The sequence below is a fragment of the Macaca thibetana genome, chromosome 1 (genome assembly GCF_024542745.1).
Source record: "Macaca thibetana thibetana isolate TM-01 chromosome 1, ASM2454274v1, whole genome shotgun sequence".
Taxonomy (NCBI): domain Eukaryota; kingdom Metazoa; phylum Chordata; class Mammalia; order Primates; family Cercopithecidae; genus Macaca; species Macaca thibetana.
This window is the reverse complement of record NC_065578.1, coordinates 102,230,436-102,248,710: the sequence shown is the minus strand read 5'-3', so window position 1 is coordinate 102,248,710 and position 18,275 is coordinate 102,230,436. Positions and strand designations below refer to the sequence as shown.

The window sequence follows — 18,275 nt, the reverse complement described above, 5'->3', positions numbered from 1 at the left end:
CAGAGGGTTACTAAAAATATTTCAACTATTTCTTCTGTAGTTCTAACTTTCTGTGATGTTACCGTGAATTAATGTGGTACATAAGAAAACGTTTTGGTTATTTCTTTTGCTGTGTGGAAGGTTTTTAGTTTAATTAAATCTCATTTGTCTAGTTTGGGGGTTTCTTTTGCCTGTGCTTTTGAGGTCTTAAGTCATGAATTATTTGCCTAGACCAATGTGCAGAAGAGTTTTGCCTATGTTTTATTTTAGTATTTTTATAGTTTCAGGTCTTATGTTTAAATTCTTGAATCCTTCTTCAGTTGATTTTTGTATATGGTAAGAGATAGGAGTCTAGTTTAATTCTGGTTAAGGCAAATCAGATTTCTCAGCACCATTTATTGAAAACAGGATCTTTTCCTTTTTGTTTTTGTCAACTTTGTCAAAGATTAGTTTGCTGTAAATATGCAGTGTGATGCCTCCAGTTTTGTTCTTTTTGCTTAAGATTGCTTTGGCAATAAGGCTCTTTTTGTGGGTTCATGTGAATTTTAGGATTTGTTTCTATTTATATGAAAAATGACATGTTCAATGTACATGCTCAATAGATTTATCATATTTCTAAATAAATATTTTAATATGGACATTTTACAATTGATTTCAATGCCAAAGTACTTGTTTCATTTTTAAGATATGAATGTTAGCTCTTGGAAATATCACTAACATATCATTCCATTATACTGAGGTAGATGAATGATACCTCTCTTTATAAATAATATAAATGCAACATTTTTCTTGTAAGATTTATCCAAAAATTCTGGAAGTATTTGCTGTTCATCTTGAGAGATGAAGTAATGTACACATCACACTACTAATAATAAACTCTTGAAAAGTACTTGATATCTCCACCATTAAGTGGGCAATTTAAGAATTTAAAATATGTGTATGTTCTCAGAGTAAGAAACTATGTACACAAAAATAGTCTCTGCCCTGAAATTGTGTTTGTATGTAATATGACACATTTACTTAAGAGCAATGGATTTGTGTCAGGAATATTGAAAATATTAGAGTTAAAAAGTAAGGGAAATATAGGCCTCACTTCTTTTTCAATTTAAAAGAACAATTACCACCTCACAATTGCGAAGACCACTAGTGTGACTGATTTTGAGTGGAAACATGGTAAATGAATGTACTGTTTTACTTAAATGATTACTTGAACAAGATGTTATATTTTTTGTGCATTTTGAAGTATGAGGCATTAGCAACAGACTTTCATAGGTAAAACCTACTAAAGAGATTTATTTATTAGTCCACTGGGCTAGAAAAAAAGCCATTCATATCTAAACAGGGAGATAATAACGGCTATCACATTTATGTGTATACTCAAATGGAGCAGTTTTAATTAATGTCTAAGAACCTTTACATATATTATAATTATTGTCTTTCCTCTAAGTTCTTTAGATTCCTACTAAACAAATCCTATAAAATATCAACATATGTACCAGCAAGTCATCTGTTAATTAGTTGTAGTTAAGAGAAATAAATTTGTATTTTAGCAAACAATTTGAAATTGTTCACTCAATAAACTTGATTGTAATTTGAATATTGGCACAGTGCAAATACATAATATTTTAGGAAACATGCATGTCTGATGATGGTTTTGTGGTAATCTGGATTAATATGCTGACTATCAACTAACCAGTGAGAACTATAGCATCAAGCCTATGTATTTCTGCCTACTTACCTGAGAAATAAAAGCACTGGAGTCACTAATAGAAAAAGTTATTTCTGTTATTAAAGTTTTTCAATGCCTTTTAAATAATATATAAAAAGGCCAATCTAAAATTATATGATAACATTTGAATTTTACAAATGTAGAATATCATGCCTCTATTCTAATACTAATTTGATCTTCTCTATATAGGGTGAACCTGGAGAAGCAGGAAACCCAGGACCTCCTGGGGAAGCAGGCGTAGGCGTAAGTACTGTGTTATTGTTAACACAGTGTATTTTTGGTATGAGAATTTCTTTCACAGCATTACAAACATGTAACTTAACTCTTAGCTGTGATTCAACTTTTTACTTTCCCTTTCCAACCCATTAGGGATAATCACAAATATAAAGCCTTGCTTAATAACTTTGGATGTCCTCTGCATATGTGGATTCATAAACAAATTGAATAAAGATCATATTTGCTGAAGTTAGAACATTAAAACTATGGGCTGTTTACTGTATACATTCCCTTTGATGAACTGTCCATAAAAGGAATAAGCAAAAAAGTCCTGCTGCCTTAAATAAACATGTATCAATCGTATTAGGACTATATTATTCTAATTAGCTTAAACCAGGAGTAAATTTGCCCACCAGGAAATATTTGACAATATCTGGAGACACTTTTGGTCTTCAAACGTGGAGGGTTGGTACCCAGTTAGTAAAGGCCAGGGATACCATTGGACTTCTTAAAGGGCAGATAACAGATCTCCACAGCAAAAATTGTCTGGCCCAACATGGTGAAACCCCGTCTCTACTAAAAAGTACAAAAATTAGCTGGGCATGGTAGCACATGCCTGTAGTCCCAGCTACTAGGGAGGCTGAGGCAGGAGAATCTCTTGAACTAGGGAGGCAGAGGTTGCAGTGAGCTCAGATTGTGCCACGACACTCAACCTGGCGTCAAAGCGAGACTCTGTCTTAAAAAAAAAAAATTATCTGGCCCAATGTGCCAAGATTAATAAACTTTTATGCAAAATTTGTAAGACAACTCTTCTTTCCTTCCTTTTTTTTTTTTTAAAAAAAAAAAAAAAAAAAAAAAAAAAAACATTGCATAGGGTCCCAAAGGAGAAAGAGGAGAGAAAGGAGAAGCTGGTCCACCTGGAGCTGCTGGACCTCCTGGTGCCAAGGGGCCACCAGGTGATGATGGCCCTAAGGGTAACCCGGTAAGTGAGTTTAATCCCCTCTAATGTGGCATTTATGCCAAACTCACCTTGGAGCTTTTCTTAGAAAAATTAGAAATCCTGAGGCTCTGGACCATAGTTGGTAAATCTGACTTTTCATTATTTCATATATTCATAAGCATTCTCAATTGAATTAATTCTTCAGAATATTTTTGGCGGGAGAAGAGAAATATTCTCAGCAGGTTTTGCCATGATTTTAACCTCTTAACCTCCAGAATGTCATAACTTTATAAAAATTTATTTTTCATTTATTTCTTTTTCTTTCAAAACGTCATTCTAGGGCCCTGTTGGTTTTCCTGGAGATCCTGGTCCTCCTGGGGAACCTGGCCCTGCAGTAAGTATCAGGGAAAAATTAAGAAATTATTTTGGTGGGAATGTTTCCAGTTTCTGTATTGTTAATAAAGAAAAAATCTAATTACCAAGTGAACTCCCAAAAACAGAAAGAAAAAGAAAACATAAAAAGTAATTGCAAATGCAGGAAAATCCATATAGTTGGAGACTGTTTCACCAACATTGAGTGATTAAGCTCTTCGTGCAACGTAGGTGCAACAGTTGGATTAGGTTCCTAGTCTTTGATGGGTTGTAAAAACAAATTATCTGAGTAGTATCATTATTGTTATTTCAAAGTTACAGGATCTTTGTTTTCTGTTTCTATTCTATAATATAAATCCTATTTCAAACTATACCATATTTGTTCATGGTGAAAGAATTCACTGGCATTGTATACTAATGACATCTTCTTTCTTCCTTATATAAAGAGCATGCTGGATTTTAAATTTGATATATTAATAGTAGCAGTTTTACAAAATTTTGTAGGGAGAGTGAGAGGTACCACAATCTTTTTTAAAAAGGATAAAAGAATATAGTGATTTTAGTTGTCCATCTGATAATTTTTCTCAAGGGGTGGCCTAACATACCTTTTTCCTGATAAGTAGTGTGGTTTATTGATACTGAGATACATCTTGCTTCGTATTTTATTTCCTCTTATAGGGTCAAGATGGTGTTGGTGGTGACAAGGGTGAAGATGGAGATCCTGGCCAACCGGTGAGTAAATGCACTATTTTTTTTTTTTAAGTCTTTACATAGTTTCAAGGCATTTTAATGAGACAATCAGAAGTAATCAGCCTTTGAAAATCATAGCTCTCTGTATATGCACTTTTCTGAAAGAATTATCAAAAAAATTTTTGAATTCCAGTTAAAAGTCAATCTTACATGGAGTGTTTCTTATTTGATGTAAATTAATAAACAGTCTTTATAATGAAAAATGTAATCATATCATACTAATGATATGATTAGTATCATATATAGTATCACTATATCAAATTCAGTTATCCATTGTGTTAAAAAACTAAAAACACAATAATACTAAAAGAAAAGTTATCTCATCATTAACAAAGTTATTATCCCATCATTAGCATGAATTATTTTAATTGTGAACCTAAATGAACTCTCAACATAGTATAGGCCTTTTTAAAAAAACTTATGAATGATACAGGAGTGTACTTTGGACACATATAGTTATTTAGGGTGAAAGTAAGGGAGGGCACTCAGTTTAGGAATCAAAGACAATGGTCCCTCAACACAATTTTGTCTCTGGGGCCATTCCCGCTAGATGCTTTGCTATCACAGATACAGGCTTATTCTGCATAGATAAGACTTGTGGGTCATATCTCAGCCTGTGTATTAGTCCATTCTCATGCTCCTGTGAAGTACACAAGAATGGGTAATTTATAAAGCAAAGAGGTTTAATTGACTCACAATTCTGCATGGCTGGGAAGGCCTCAGGAAACTTACAATATGGTGGAAGGTGAAGCAAGCATGTCCTTCTTCACAAGGCAGTAGGAGAAAGGAGTGCCAAGTGAAAGGTGAAAAGCCACTTATTAAACCATCAGATCTTGTGAGAACTCACTCACTATCACAAGAACACCATTTGAGTAACCACCCCCATCACTCAATTGCCTCCCACTGGGTCCCTCTCACGATACATGGGGATTATAGGAACTACAATTCAAGATGAGATTTGGGTGGGGACACAGCCAAACCATATCAACACGATATATACACCTTGGCATAGAATGTTAGTGTTGTACAAAAAGAAATTTAGAAGTAATGGTATTATGATTTCACATGTTTATGTGATATGAGCGGAATTATGAACCATATGATTATATTAATTAGCATGCCTGTTTAATGCCTGCCAGATATAAATTAGCACTTTTTAATAGGACACAGTTTTACGTAAAAAGAGTTTGATTCATTTTGTTCTAACTATAAATCATTTTACCATATAAATTTACCAGCTCTAAGTATAAATATCTAGAGGAAGTTTAAGTATCTGAAATAGGGCCGAGATTTTCCAGGAAATATTGACATCTGGAAATGAAGAAAGAGGGTGGGTTTCCATCCAGATTTTGAAATTTTATATAGGCCACAAAATAATATCCAATTTTGTTAAAGGTATTTTTTCACATTTTATAGGGTCCTCCTGGTCCATCTGGTGAGGCTGGCCCACCAGGTCCTCCTGGAAAAAGAGTAAGTTTCTTTAATTCTTTTTTTGAAACATACGTTCATTAGTCACCATGTATAAATTTATACAATATGCAAGCTGCAGGTAGCATGTTATAAGAATAATGAGAAATATCATAAATCCTAAAAACAATTTGTAAATGTGCCAAATAATAACTAAAATATAACATATTCTAACTATTTCACTGTCACAATAAAAATGAGAAAAACAACTTCTACTTAAGGAGTTTTCCACTCCTCTGTGCTTAGATCTCCCTTTTGTACAAATGTAGTAGATTATTATAAAAGACTTTGGTGGTATCCTGAACATTAACTCCTGTTGTAATACATGGGGATGAGCTGTCAAAAGTCCAGTGCTAGCTTAAAACATTGTAAAAACCTGAATGCATCAATGGAATGAGCTCAGGAATCAGTATATAATGTTAAATTGCTTTACAGTGTCAAACTTCTCTGACTCAGAAACAGTATTTTAATGATGTGTTATATAGCACAATATAAATAAATAGATATTGCTGAAATTATTGGCCATAGTAGACCCTAGGAGATTTACTTTTCTGTCCTTTTCTCACTAATGCATTCTTTTCATAATAAAGCAATCTCTGCAGACCTGCCTCTTGCAGCAGCTGTTTCACTTTAGAGTGTTCTTCTGTACCGCCTTCAGTCTATTTTCAAACCGGCACATAAGTAAAATATGTGATAAACATCAAAATATATTTATCAGGCTAATTCCCCCGTCAGTAATCCAAAGTTACTGGATTACAGCAAGGCAATTAGTGCCACTGCTGTTTTCTAATGGTATCTTTAGTTTAGGGGAATTTTTGACATTGAATATCCTTACAGTAAACATAGAATGTGAATGGGTTTTACTTTTGTCTCTCAGCAATACAAATTTGAATCAATATTTACAAACATTTCTCTTTGCCAAAAATATACTTAATTTATAATAAAACTTGTCTCTGAAAACAATTTGCTCTTCATTGGCCAAGTACTTTTTTTTTTTTTTTTTTACATTTTCTCTTATTATTATTGTGTCTGCAACCCCAAAGCATGGTCTCAGTATAAGTAGATTTATCCCCCAAACAACCATGGGGCTCTTATTCTTAGAAAGTAATTAGAAAGTGTTACATGATTTTTTGATATCCATTGCCTCTTTCTGCTTTAAGTCCAGCTGCTCATAAAACTGTGATGCATAGCTGTCTATTATACTATTTCAGACCTTTTGGAAGAATAATTATATAAAATGTCCTTGAGAATGTATTGAAATACTTCTTGAAACAACAGTAAATCATTATTTTCTTCTTCCTTCTGGCCTCAGATGGTGGGATGTTATATAATGTGGTTGGTAGAACAATGCAGTTACAATAGCTGGCTTTCAACGAGCTTCACCAGTTATTACCTGTATTACGTTTGGCAAATTGTGTATTCTCTGTTTCTCAGGGGACCTAACACCCACACTACAGTTGGGTTGAACATAAGATAACTCACGTAACACAATAAAAAAAATATATTCACCTCATAACTGTTGCTGTGTTACCTCTGAGTTATGGCATAGTTATTAAAAACTTTTGAGCGCAAGGATAATCGTCATACAAGTATAAAGCATGATGCTTTTGATACAGAGGAAATTAAACCTTGCTTCAAAATGTAGCAAGTAGAAAAGGAGAGACTGTATCAAAATTGATTTTGCATATTCTATTATATATTGGCAGCTTCTCAGCTCATTTTATTACTCAAGTCAAACTCTTAGCAAGTGCTATCTAGTCTAGTTTCATTTTAAAATATGTCAAAGGATTATTTATTTATTTTTTTATAAATTTAACTAATTACCATTTGATATTTGAGATGAATTCTCTTAATGTGGTAACAGAGTTTTAGAATGAATTCCTTTCTTTAGCCATTCAGTGGTGGGTCACATGAAGTATTTATTTTGAAAACAGCTGAATATTTTTGAAAAATGTTTTAAGTAAATGATAAAATAACTTATTAAAGAGTATTAATGGAAACATAAAAAAGAGACATGTATGTGTGAACCAGTAAGTCTCATGCCCCCCTTTTAGTATAATAATATGACCCAAAACTTATATATAAATCTATAACTATCACATAAAAATATTATACGTTAAAACTGTTAAGCTGTTGTATGAAAGTATTTTGATATAACAATGTTGACATTATTGATATTATAAACTTTCAAATATTTTCAGTCATATTTACTAATTTTAAAATCATGATAATATAATACAACAAATTTTTATTCTTTATTATAACATGTTTTAAAAATATATTTGTGTTTATTACTTTGGAATGGGTAATGATCGACAATTGTAATTTTAGTGAATAAGTCAGACTTCTAGGAAGACCTCCCCCCAATTCTAGAATTGAGAAAATATCATAGAAAAGTCAGTACATATTCAGAGGTTTAGATTATACATTTGTTCTACAACACTGAAGTAGTTTTAAGTAAGAGAAAGTCCATGTATTTACGTTCTTATTCATTTACATCTAAGTTGGACCTCACAATTTCTAGTTAAATGAGATATAATTTTAAAACATGAGTTAATTGCTGATCCTTAATTCCTGTCTCTTATAATGAAGGATGCATTTTCATATATTAGAAATAATCAGTTATAATAAAAATATAGTAGTATATTAATGGAAATGTACAAACATATTTAGTTACTTGTTGCCTTAAGAACATGAAGCATCCTTTTTTAGTACATTTAGTGTTGCTGTAAAGGAACTTGAGGCTGGGTAATTTATAAAGAAAAGAGGTTTATCTAGCTCACAGTTCTGCAGGCTCTACAGGAAGCGTGATGCCAACATCTGCTTCTGGTGAGGGCCTCGGGCTGCTCCCACTCATGGAAGGAGAAGCAGAGCAGGTGTGTGCTGAGATCACAAGGTGACAAAGGAAGCAAGAAGGGGCAGCAGAGGTGCCAGGCACTTTTTAAGAACCAACTCTCTCAGCAACTAACAGAGTGAGAAACCACTCACCCCCATCAAGGAAGGGTATTAATCTATTCATAAGAAATCCATCCCCATGACTCAGACACCTCCCATTGGGTTCTACCACCAAGATTTGGAATCAAATTTCAACAGGAGGATTGTGGGGGGGAGAAATATCCAAATTATAGCAAAAATCAATAATTATTTTCTCATCCAGCATTAAAGATTACATGATATTCTGAAATTATAAGCAATTGGTAAATTTTTGTTTAGATATAAATATCAAATACAATTACAAAATAGAAAAATTATGTTACTCTTATTCCTGCCAATATTTCTAACTAGACAACCTGGTTAACTCCCCTGATTAAAAGGAATAAAACAATCCTTAAAAAAATAAAATTATGGTTAAGTGGATTGATGAGATGGGTAGAAAATAAGAAACTAAGATAATTTATTTGCAAAGTTATGCTTGTTTTTTTATATAGATGTATAGGCAATGGTCCATTGAAGAAAATGCCCAGAAAAGACCCATAGGTATATATAAACCTTATTTGTAATTGGACGTTTCACATCAATGGAAAGTGGATAGCCTATTGAAAAAATTCTGCTGGGAGAAGTGACTTTCTATATGGAAAAAGGTTAAATATACCTCATCTCGCTCATTTCACAGAATTCAATTCCAGTTGATTTATAATCGTAAATATCAAAGGTATATTTTTAAATATTTTAGCAAAAATTATTTGAGAATAATTTTTGACCTCCAGTCGTAAATTCTGATCACACAGGTGTAATCAGAAAGGAATAGATTGATGTATCAAGTTACTATTACAATTTCCTATTTACCCAAAGTACTTAGAAGACAGTGGAACAAAAAGATCTGATTAGGAGAAAATATTTCTAACATACAGGAAACATGCGTAGAATAATTTGTTAGGATATCTAAGTATGTCGTACAAATTAGAGTAGCAAGAAAAAACAGTAGAAAAAATATGCCAATGGCATGAAAAAGTATTTGACACAAATACCCCATGAAAAAAGAAAATATTTGTAGGAATCAGGAAAGTGTGTACTAGAAATTACATCTAATTGGTGGATCACATCCACCAATTAACAAAAATGTACTTTGACAAACCAAGTATTGGGAAGAATGTTTTCAAAAAACAGTGAAGATTATTATGCACGGCTGTTGTGAGTTACTGGGTACTGCTGCTTTAGGCAAATAGTTCTACGTTACCTAATAGAATGTAACATGAACTTTTTCTGTCATCTGGTAATTCCATTTCTCAGCACATATCCTAGATGACATTTTGCTCCAAAAGACTCAAGGAATAATGTTTTGTTATCCTTGTTAATAATAACTACAGACAAGATAAGTTAATTGAGGTATATTCATAAACTAAAATTTTGTATGGCAATAAAAGTGAATGCACTACAGATGCATGCATAACATAGAAGAATATCAAAATCTAATGTTAAACATTAAACAAAATAAATATGTGTGTGTTTATACATATGTCTTGTGTGTGTAGGTGTATATAATGTTTACCTGGAAAAGATAGATTACATTATTTTATTTATATAATATGCAACATTGTTAAGGACATGTTTAGCATTTAAACATAAGTGGTAAACATGATAAAGAAATGTAAGCCAATGATTAACAAAAATTTAGGATAGTAGTTACTTCTGTGGAATAAAAGTGGATTGCAATTGTTACAAGTGGTATGTAGGAAGCTTCTAAGTTCACTGTATATGTAATGCATTTTTATGTTGAAAGACTAAAATTATATAATATTGAGTCATTCTAGCATGTGCTCTATAGCATTATGAGAAAGTACATTAGTTGAGTTCCCTTTGATTTTTGATAAGTTGTTTTAAATTAACCTCATAAAAATTTTAGCACTCTTTTATCCTCTCTTTTTAAATTACAATTTATAGAAAGATGATGAGCTATTTTAATCCATTCTCATCACTTTGTAAAAAAATTAGAAGGCTTTGTATTCATAAATTAATAATAACATGAGAACGGTGGTGACTATGCATTGCTTACAAAGCTATTCACATTCATTTTGATATAACAGAAAAATCAACCTTAGGTCAGTCCAATCGAGCAATAATATGCAAGGTTTTCTCTTTTAAAATATGGCGACAATAAATTGAAACTGAAAGCCATTTAACACAATATATTAAATTGTTTTCTATATTAGGTTTGGATAAACTGACATGCTTAATTGCTTCTGTCTGTTTTACATAATAATCTATTTTCTTCACCAGAGTAATATATATTTTAATGGTGTGAAAAATTACTCTTATGTCAACAATCTTATTACCAAAACTATGATTTGTTCTGGTTTAACACTAGCAATTAATGCTTGCACCATTAATTTACAGCCTACAACACTAGTTAATTTAGTCAATAGCTCTACCTCAACATAAATAGGTGGCTTAGCTTGAAAAAAAAAAAAAAAAGAAAAGAAAAAGAAAAAATGGAAATACAGGTCAAGTGCAGTGACTGACACCTGTAATCCCAGCACTTTGAGAGACTTAGGCAGGAATATTGCTTAAGCCCAGGAGTTTGAGACAACATAGTGAGACCCCCGTCTTCACAAAAACTTTAAAAAATTATCCAGGCGTGGTGGCACATGCCTGTAGTTCCAGCTACTTGGGAGGCTGAGGTGGGAGGATTGCATGAGCCTGGGAGGTCCAGGCTGCAGTGAGTCATGACTGTTCTACTGTACTCCAAACTGAGCAACAGAGGGAGACCCTCTCTCAAAAACAAAACAAAACAAAAAAAAAGCAAAAACAAACAAACAAACAAAAAAAAACAAAAAGCAAACCCAAAAATTGAAGCCCAAATTATTTACTAACATCATTTGCAACCTATAAACTGACACTCCTTTTATCTTAATTTCACTAAAAAGTAGACCAGATTGCTGTTGCATCAGAATCAGACAGAACTTGTTTCAAATCCTTGCTATCTAAAAATGTGACTTGGCATAAGTTAGTTTATTTGAGTCTCAGTTTTCTCATTTATAAAGTGGGCATAATAACTAATTTACAATACTGAAGTGAGGAGTAAATGAAATTAAGAAAATGTATATTTAAAGCACAAAGCCTAATGCCTGAATTTATCAGGATCTCAAACAGTGGATGTTATTATTAAGCATTGAATAAGGATTTCAAATTGTAGTATTATTTATAAACTCAATAAAGCTATTATTAAATAAAATATAAAGATAAAAAGGAGTAAAATATTTTCTTCTAATGTCCTCATTATATATATGAAAGGACAGTTCATTATTAATAAATTCATGGTAAACTTAGTTTTGTTTATTGTTGATTTTGCTTTGGTGTTTGAGTTCAGCGGTGACCAATACTGAACTAACTGGGTGATACACATTCAAAAAGGATATAGAATATAATTAACTACACTTTCAAAGTATCCGATATTGTAATTTTAAAGAAATTTATACTTATACTACTAATATAAATTGGTTATCCCTTGGTGCAAATTCATGTGACATATATGTTTAAATATTTCCTATGATAACAATTACCAAAAACAGAAGGATTTAAATTCATGACAACTGCATATATTTTTTAATAAAATGTTTTTGTCAAACAGTAGATATGTAAGACCAGTTTAAGAAAAAATAAAGTTATTAAACTATGAGTCAACTGAGTAAGAGGTATTTAGTTATGCCCATGATCCCAGCACTTCGAGAGACTGAGGCAAGAGGATCACTTGAGTTGAGGAGTAGGAGACCAGCCTGGGCAACATGGTGAAACCCTGTCTCTACAATAAAATACAGAAATTAGCCAGGTATGATGGCATGAGCCTGTAGTCCCAGCTACTCAAGAGGCTGAGGTGGGAGGATAGCTTGAGCCCAGGAGTTTGAGGCTGCAGTGAGCCGAGATCACTCCACTGCTCTTCAGCCTGAGCAACTGAGTGAGACACTGTGTCAAAAAGAGGAAAGCACTGTACATAAGTGAGATCACTCTGTTTATACACTGTACATATATGAGGTCACTTTGTCTATATCATGGGTGAACACAAAGCATCTAATAATAGAGGGATATAATGCAGAGTGAATTCTGTGAATTGAGACTGATTTGAGAATACTGTCACCACAAACCTTTGGGTTCAGTCAGCAGACAGCAATGTCTGATGCAGCAATCAATTTAATACCACTTTTGTGAAAATAGCAAGAACATATTTCTATGCAGTAGGGTAATATCTGTTCAACAGGCTCGTGGTTTGGCTGAATACAGAATTGCCTTACAATCTGTGTCCCTTTAGTCCATCTAGAAACGTTAATCTTAAATTAGCTTTGTGTATATTTTGTGGAAATTAACATTTCTCAGATCCTTACTTTCCCACTGTGGAAACAATAACAAAAGTCACATTTTTTTTCTATAATATCTTATGTCAGAAGTAGCAATGACAAGAAATGTGTTCAAAAGTATTACCACTTTTTTTCTGTGATTGAATCTTACGCATGAATGATAATAAAACTTCCTAACAGAATATTGATCACAATGTTGTAAGTGGCAGTGATACTGAGAAAGAAAATTCTAATGGTTATTAAACAAGTAGGAGAATTACATTATCATTCGTAGTACATGTACTTTCTGTCATGCATTTGTAATACTTGAGAATGAATGTGTATTTCCTTAAGGAACTGGAAGATTTGTACAACTTGTTTCAATAAACCATGGACTTCTAATACTAAATTTATCATTTTAACTAGTTCCATGTCCTTTTACTGAAAAAAAAAAACTAGAGCTGACTAAAATAATTTAAGCATTATAACCTGAAAATGCACATATTAAATGGAAATTTGAATTCAGCTCATATTGCCAAAGGGAAGTTCACAATAAAAAATTAAAATGGTAACTCTTGTTATTAATTGGTTATAATGACAGATGAAGTTTTAACTTACTATGCACATGCAAACTATATATATATATGTGTGTGTGTGTACCTTGTATATGCATGTACTGTGTGTGTGTATATATATATGTGCACACATATGAAGTATTATAATATATATAGAATTAATTCAAATTTCAAATTCAGACTTTTTTTTTTTACAAAATCCTTGAAAAATTCTTATATAAATGTATAGGTAGAAAGTACATTGTAATAATAAAATAAATTGTAAATCCACTTAAAATTTCTGTGTGGTACAAAACTGTGCCTTCCAAGTAAGGTCATTATGAAAAAAAGGTCTGCATTTAATTTGGGAACCACTGCTTCTAGGAGATTCATAGTTCCCTTCTAGGAGATTCATAGTTCAAGAGGAGTATTAAAGGTTCTGAAAATTTTGAATCAAATGTATTTATTTTTAAACTATTTTAAATATTAATGTTTTTAATACTTTTGGGAAAATTGTTCTAATTTTTTAATGTGGGAAACAAAAATTCTTGTTCATTTAACATGTTCAAAAATGTTTGTTTATCCAAATAGCTAATTTTATACTAAACTTGGCAGTTTATTTGCTAATATTAAAAAATCAAGATCTCCATATACCAAGTCTCTGCCTTTCTCCAATTCTCTTTTTTCCTCCCTAACTCTCAAGTCACCACATAGTCATGTACCCTAATATTCTGCCTCAGAGCAAGACAAATGCATAGATGCTTAGCTGCTAGCCTAAGTGAACTCTTAGCAGGTCCGTAAAGAGTATCGTGTACTTTCCATTCTTACTCCTTTGAGCATGCATGTGAGTGATCAGAAGGTAAAGTGTTAGAAGAAGCCATCCCTCTCTCATCTACCCATACTGTAAGATTCAGATCAGAAACCAGGTTTTTAGGAAAATCCTCTATACTGCCAAACTGGATCATTGTACCTATTTCATACACTGATCTCATCTTTGTTTATTTTACAGTGTTCTATTTGTTAATTTTTGTATCTGTGTTTGTAACTAAATTCTGAGAATTCCTTACAGATTTGATTTTACTTGTTATTTATATGCATAGCACATTCTGGAATATAAGCGCTATTTAAATGTTTGTGACATGAGTGGAAAAATTATTAAATTACAGAATCATACTGTAAAACTTGAATAGTGGAAAGAAGATTATATTAGATGCTTTATGTGAAGAATAGTTCTCATGAGTAGAAAAATCTGTTATAACAATAACCATTGGTGGAGATTAACTAGACCCTATTTTAGTGTGTTATGTTTTTATGAGGTATTTTTCAATAAGAACACTCATTACTTCATGAAAGTACAGCAAGAGCTCACCAGATTAAGTTTCTGCCCCTTCGTTTATGCAAACATATGAAGAATAAATTATTGGGACAAGAATTTGCCCATAGGCATTGTCTTTGTTTTGTACTACTATAACAGAATAATACAGACTCTGTAATGTATAATAAGCACAGATTTATTGGCTGAAGGATGGGACGTCCAAGATTGAGTGGCCACATTTTGCAAGGGCCTTGTTGCAGCGTGATGCCATGGCATGGTGGAAGGACAAAGAGCAGACAAGAAAGAGCAAGACATCAAAATCACAGCCTCAGCCTTTTTTTTTTTTTTTTTTTGAAATGGAGTTTTGCTTTTGTTTCCCAGGCTGGAGCGCAATGGTGCGATCTCAGCTCACTGCAACTTCTGCCTCCTGGGTTCAAGCGATTCTCCTGCCTCAGCCTCCTGAGTAGCTGGGATTACAGGCACCTACCACCATGCCCAGCTAATTTTTTTGTATTTTTAGTAGAGACGGGGTTTCACTATGTTGGTCCACCTGGTCTCAAGCTCCTGACCTCAGACGATCTGCCTGCCTTGGTCTCCCAAAGTGCAGGAATTACAGGCATGAGCTGCTGTGCCTGGCCGCCTCAACCCTTTCATATTTATTACTAATCAATTCATGAGCCCTCATGACCTTAACACCTCCTATTACGTCCCACTTCTCAACACTGTGTTGAGGATTAAGTTTTTAGCCTATGCTTTTCGGGGAACACATGAGTTTTTCTCTAAAGGACACTTACTACTCTCTCAGGAAAGTATATCTGCTTTCATCCTCATTTTTCTTAATTTTGTTGTCATCTGGAAAAAATATAAGGAATAAATAAAATTGAGAAAAATGAGAAAAAGAACAGAACAAAGTCATTTAATAAAAAATTTTTACTATGAGAGATATTTGTTCACAGAGGGAAGAAATTATGTAGGGAAGAGAAGCCCTTTATTTTAATCATGATTTAGTTGCTGTGTTTTCGTTTAGTTATGATGAAATTCTCTAGGCTCTTCTAATTCTGATTTCTTTCTCCTTTCACGTAAAGGTGATATTTTCCTTCTAATTTTAGACAATAGATGGCTTGCTTTTTTAAAAGCCATGCATTGATGAGTCTTTTCTACTATAAACTTCATGTTTGTAAATGCAATCTTTTGAGGTTAAGCCCACATATCATTATGCTACTAGTCTAAGGAAAAACTATCATTGAATAAGGAAAAGCTATTATTTCATTGGATATCATCATTTCTATTTCCAAAATAATAGTCATTATTATTGTTGTATCTACTTTGCATGTTATTATTTTAAATATCACACCAAAATAATTTCTGACTCAACATTTTAACAATAGAACAAATTTGAAATTCATGGTTCAATACAGAATTCCTTTTGCATAAATATGAAATTTGAAAGATGTCCTTTGAAGTTTTAATGTATATATTATTATTAGCATATTGATTCCACCTCAAGATATTACCCATAGAATTTATACATTTCTTATCTTTGGGTTGAGGTACAATGAATGTCTAATAATAGATAAAGTTATAGGAATGATATTGAGAAAATAATTACTAATGATGTCATCATTGACTCTTTCTGAGATAAAATGAGTTCATGGAATTCCATGGAGTTCATGGAATCGATGAAGTGCTTGATATTCATTTTATTCATCTTTACTTTTTGTATATATTCATGGGGTACAAGTGTAATTTTGCTATACTGTTATTGCATTGTGATGAAGCCTGAGCCTTCAGTGCATCCAACACTGAAGCAATGCATGTTGTACCCTTCAAGCAACCTGTCATCATCCACCGCTATTGATATACAGTTTAAAATACGATATAAAAGGCTGGGATATATTCACCATTAGAATATTAATATGGCATCCTCCTGTCTCACCTTATTCTCACCAATTAACACCACCATGACTACTCTCTGCAACCACCACCCCAATCTCAGTTAATGATTTTGAGCACAATTTATTATGAAAATTAAAGTAAATTAATGGAAAAATAACAGAGTCTTAGGGGAAAAAATGAAGAGCAGTTTCTTGGAGATCGTTAAGTTTCTTTTTCAGTCGTTCTGTACTCATACTTTTGGATGACATCTGAAGTGTAATTTTTTTTTCAATTTTACTTCCAATATTAGGATTTACAAAGTGATATTCACTTTCATTTTACCTATTTATGTGAATTGCATAGTTCTCAAAAATGAAAATACTGTGTCTGTTGACCATCATAATTTAAAATATTGTGTTTCTTTAGTTGTTATGTGATCCTGTAAGAATGCATGAACATATACATATTCTAAGATTAAGAAAGGGGCCATTCTTAAAACACATATGAGAATACAAGTAGAATACAAATAGATACATTAAATTAATTTCTAATAATAAACATAAATGATATATCAGTATTTAACACATTCAGGGTGTTGATTTTAATTTATCAGCAGTTCTTTAAAAATTTTATTTTTACTGCTTTCTTATATTGATGTGAAGTGATTATCTGTAGTATACTTAATCTGTGCTGTTTTTCAGTATTTTAAGACGAAGTTTGTACATAAATTGGGTTTTGATTTTCATTATTATGTTTTAAACCAAATAGTGATAGAAAACTGTAATTTATTAATCTGTTACAAATTAAACTTTAGTGTTTGTAAACAAGTGCTCATTAACTTTGCTTTTATATGTGATACATACTTTACATTAAATCTTATATCTATAGGGTCCTCCTGGAGCTGCAGGTGCAGAGGGAAGACAAGGTGAAAAAGGCGCAAAGGTAAAAAAAATATATATATATACATATATATAATATATATTATATATAATAGGCATTATATTTGAAAATTTCATACATAAACTGATAAACTTTTTTTCAGTACATTTAGTAAAATGATAAAAGTCTTTTCTCATCATTAATGTGCTCCCATGTTTTATTCCCTAACAGGGAGAAGCAGGTGCCGAAGGTCCTCCTGGAAAAACCGGCCCAGTTGGTCCTCAGGGACCTGCAGGAAAGCCTGGTCCAGAAGGTCTTCGGGGCATCCCTGGCCCTGTGGTGAGCATCTGTGTTAAAAATATGCTATTTTGAAAATAACATTTTTATTTTAAAATAATTGTGAATGAAGGTGCTTATCTTAGCATTAGTCCATAAGTTATCATGTGGATAATTTTGTGGGAATTCTATACATATAATGTAAAAAAGTCAGATACTATATAAATATTTAAGTATATCATTTATCTAATAAGTTCATGGTGAAACACTAACTTATATTATAAAGAGAAAATAGAAAACTAAATTTTAAAATTTCAATGATTTGAAATGTTTATATATACACTTATATATATATTTGTGTGTATGTGAATATAGACATATATGCGTAGTAAAGGAACAAAATTATTTATAATATTTGTAGATGTCTTCCATGTGGCAGAAATTATGGGTGATATTTGCTTTGTTTTCTTATCGTATTTCTAAAATTTTAAATAAAGAAATAAATATGTATTCTTTTATTAATTTTAAAAATCAATCATTTTTATTTTCTCTAGGGAGAACAAGGTCTCCCTGGAGCTGCAGGCCAAGATGGACCACCTGGTCCTATGGTGAGTAAGATCTTTTCAGTCATTCAAATAGTGAGAATTTCTAAAAC

The 18,275-nt window shown here is 32.3% G+C and overlaps 1 protein-coding gene across 2 annotated transcripts in view; it reads left to right on the top strand.

Annotated features, from left to right (window-relative positions):
* The window catches only part of COL11A1 (collagen type XI alpha 1 chain), a 219,223-nt gene that overhangs the window by 180,163 nt on the left and 20,785 nt on the right, over nucleotides 1-18,275 (top strand). For both annotated transcript variants that reach the window (XM_050778638.1, XM_050778648.1), the window contains 8 exons: nucleotides 1,898-1,951; nucleotides 2,799-2,906; nucleotides 3,205-3,258; nucleotides 3,915-3,968; nucleotides 5,403-5,456; nucleotides 17,354-17,407; nucleotides 17,576-17,683; nucleotides 18,175-18,228. In XM_050778638.1, coding sequence (XP_050634595.1) covers nucleotides 1,898-1,951; nucleotides 2,799-2,906; nucleotides 3,205-3,258; nucleotides 3,915-3,968; nucleotides 5,403-5,456; nucleotides 17,354-17,407; nucleotides 17,576-17,683; nucleotides 18,175-18,228 — 540 coding nt within the window. The remainder of the gene's footprint in view (nucleotides 1-1,897; nucleotides 1,952-2,798; nucleotides 2,907-3,204; nucleotides 3,259-3,914; nucleotides 3,969-5,402; nucleotides 5,457-17,353; nucleotides 17,408-17,575; nucleotides 17,684-18,174; nucleotides 18,229-18,275) is intronic.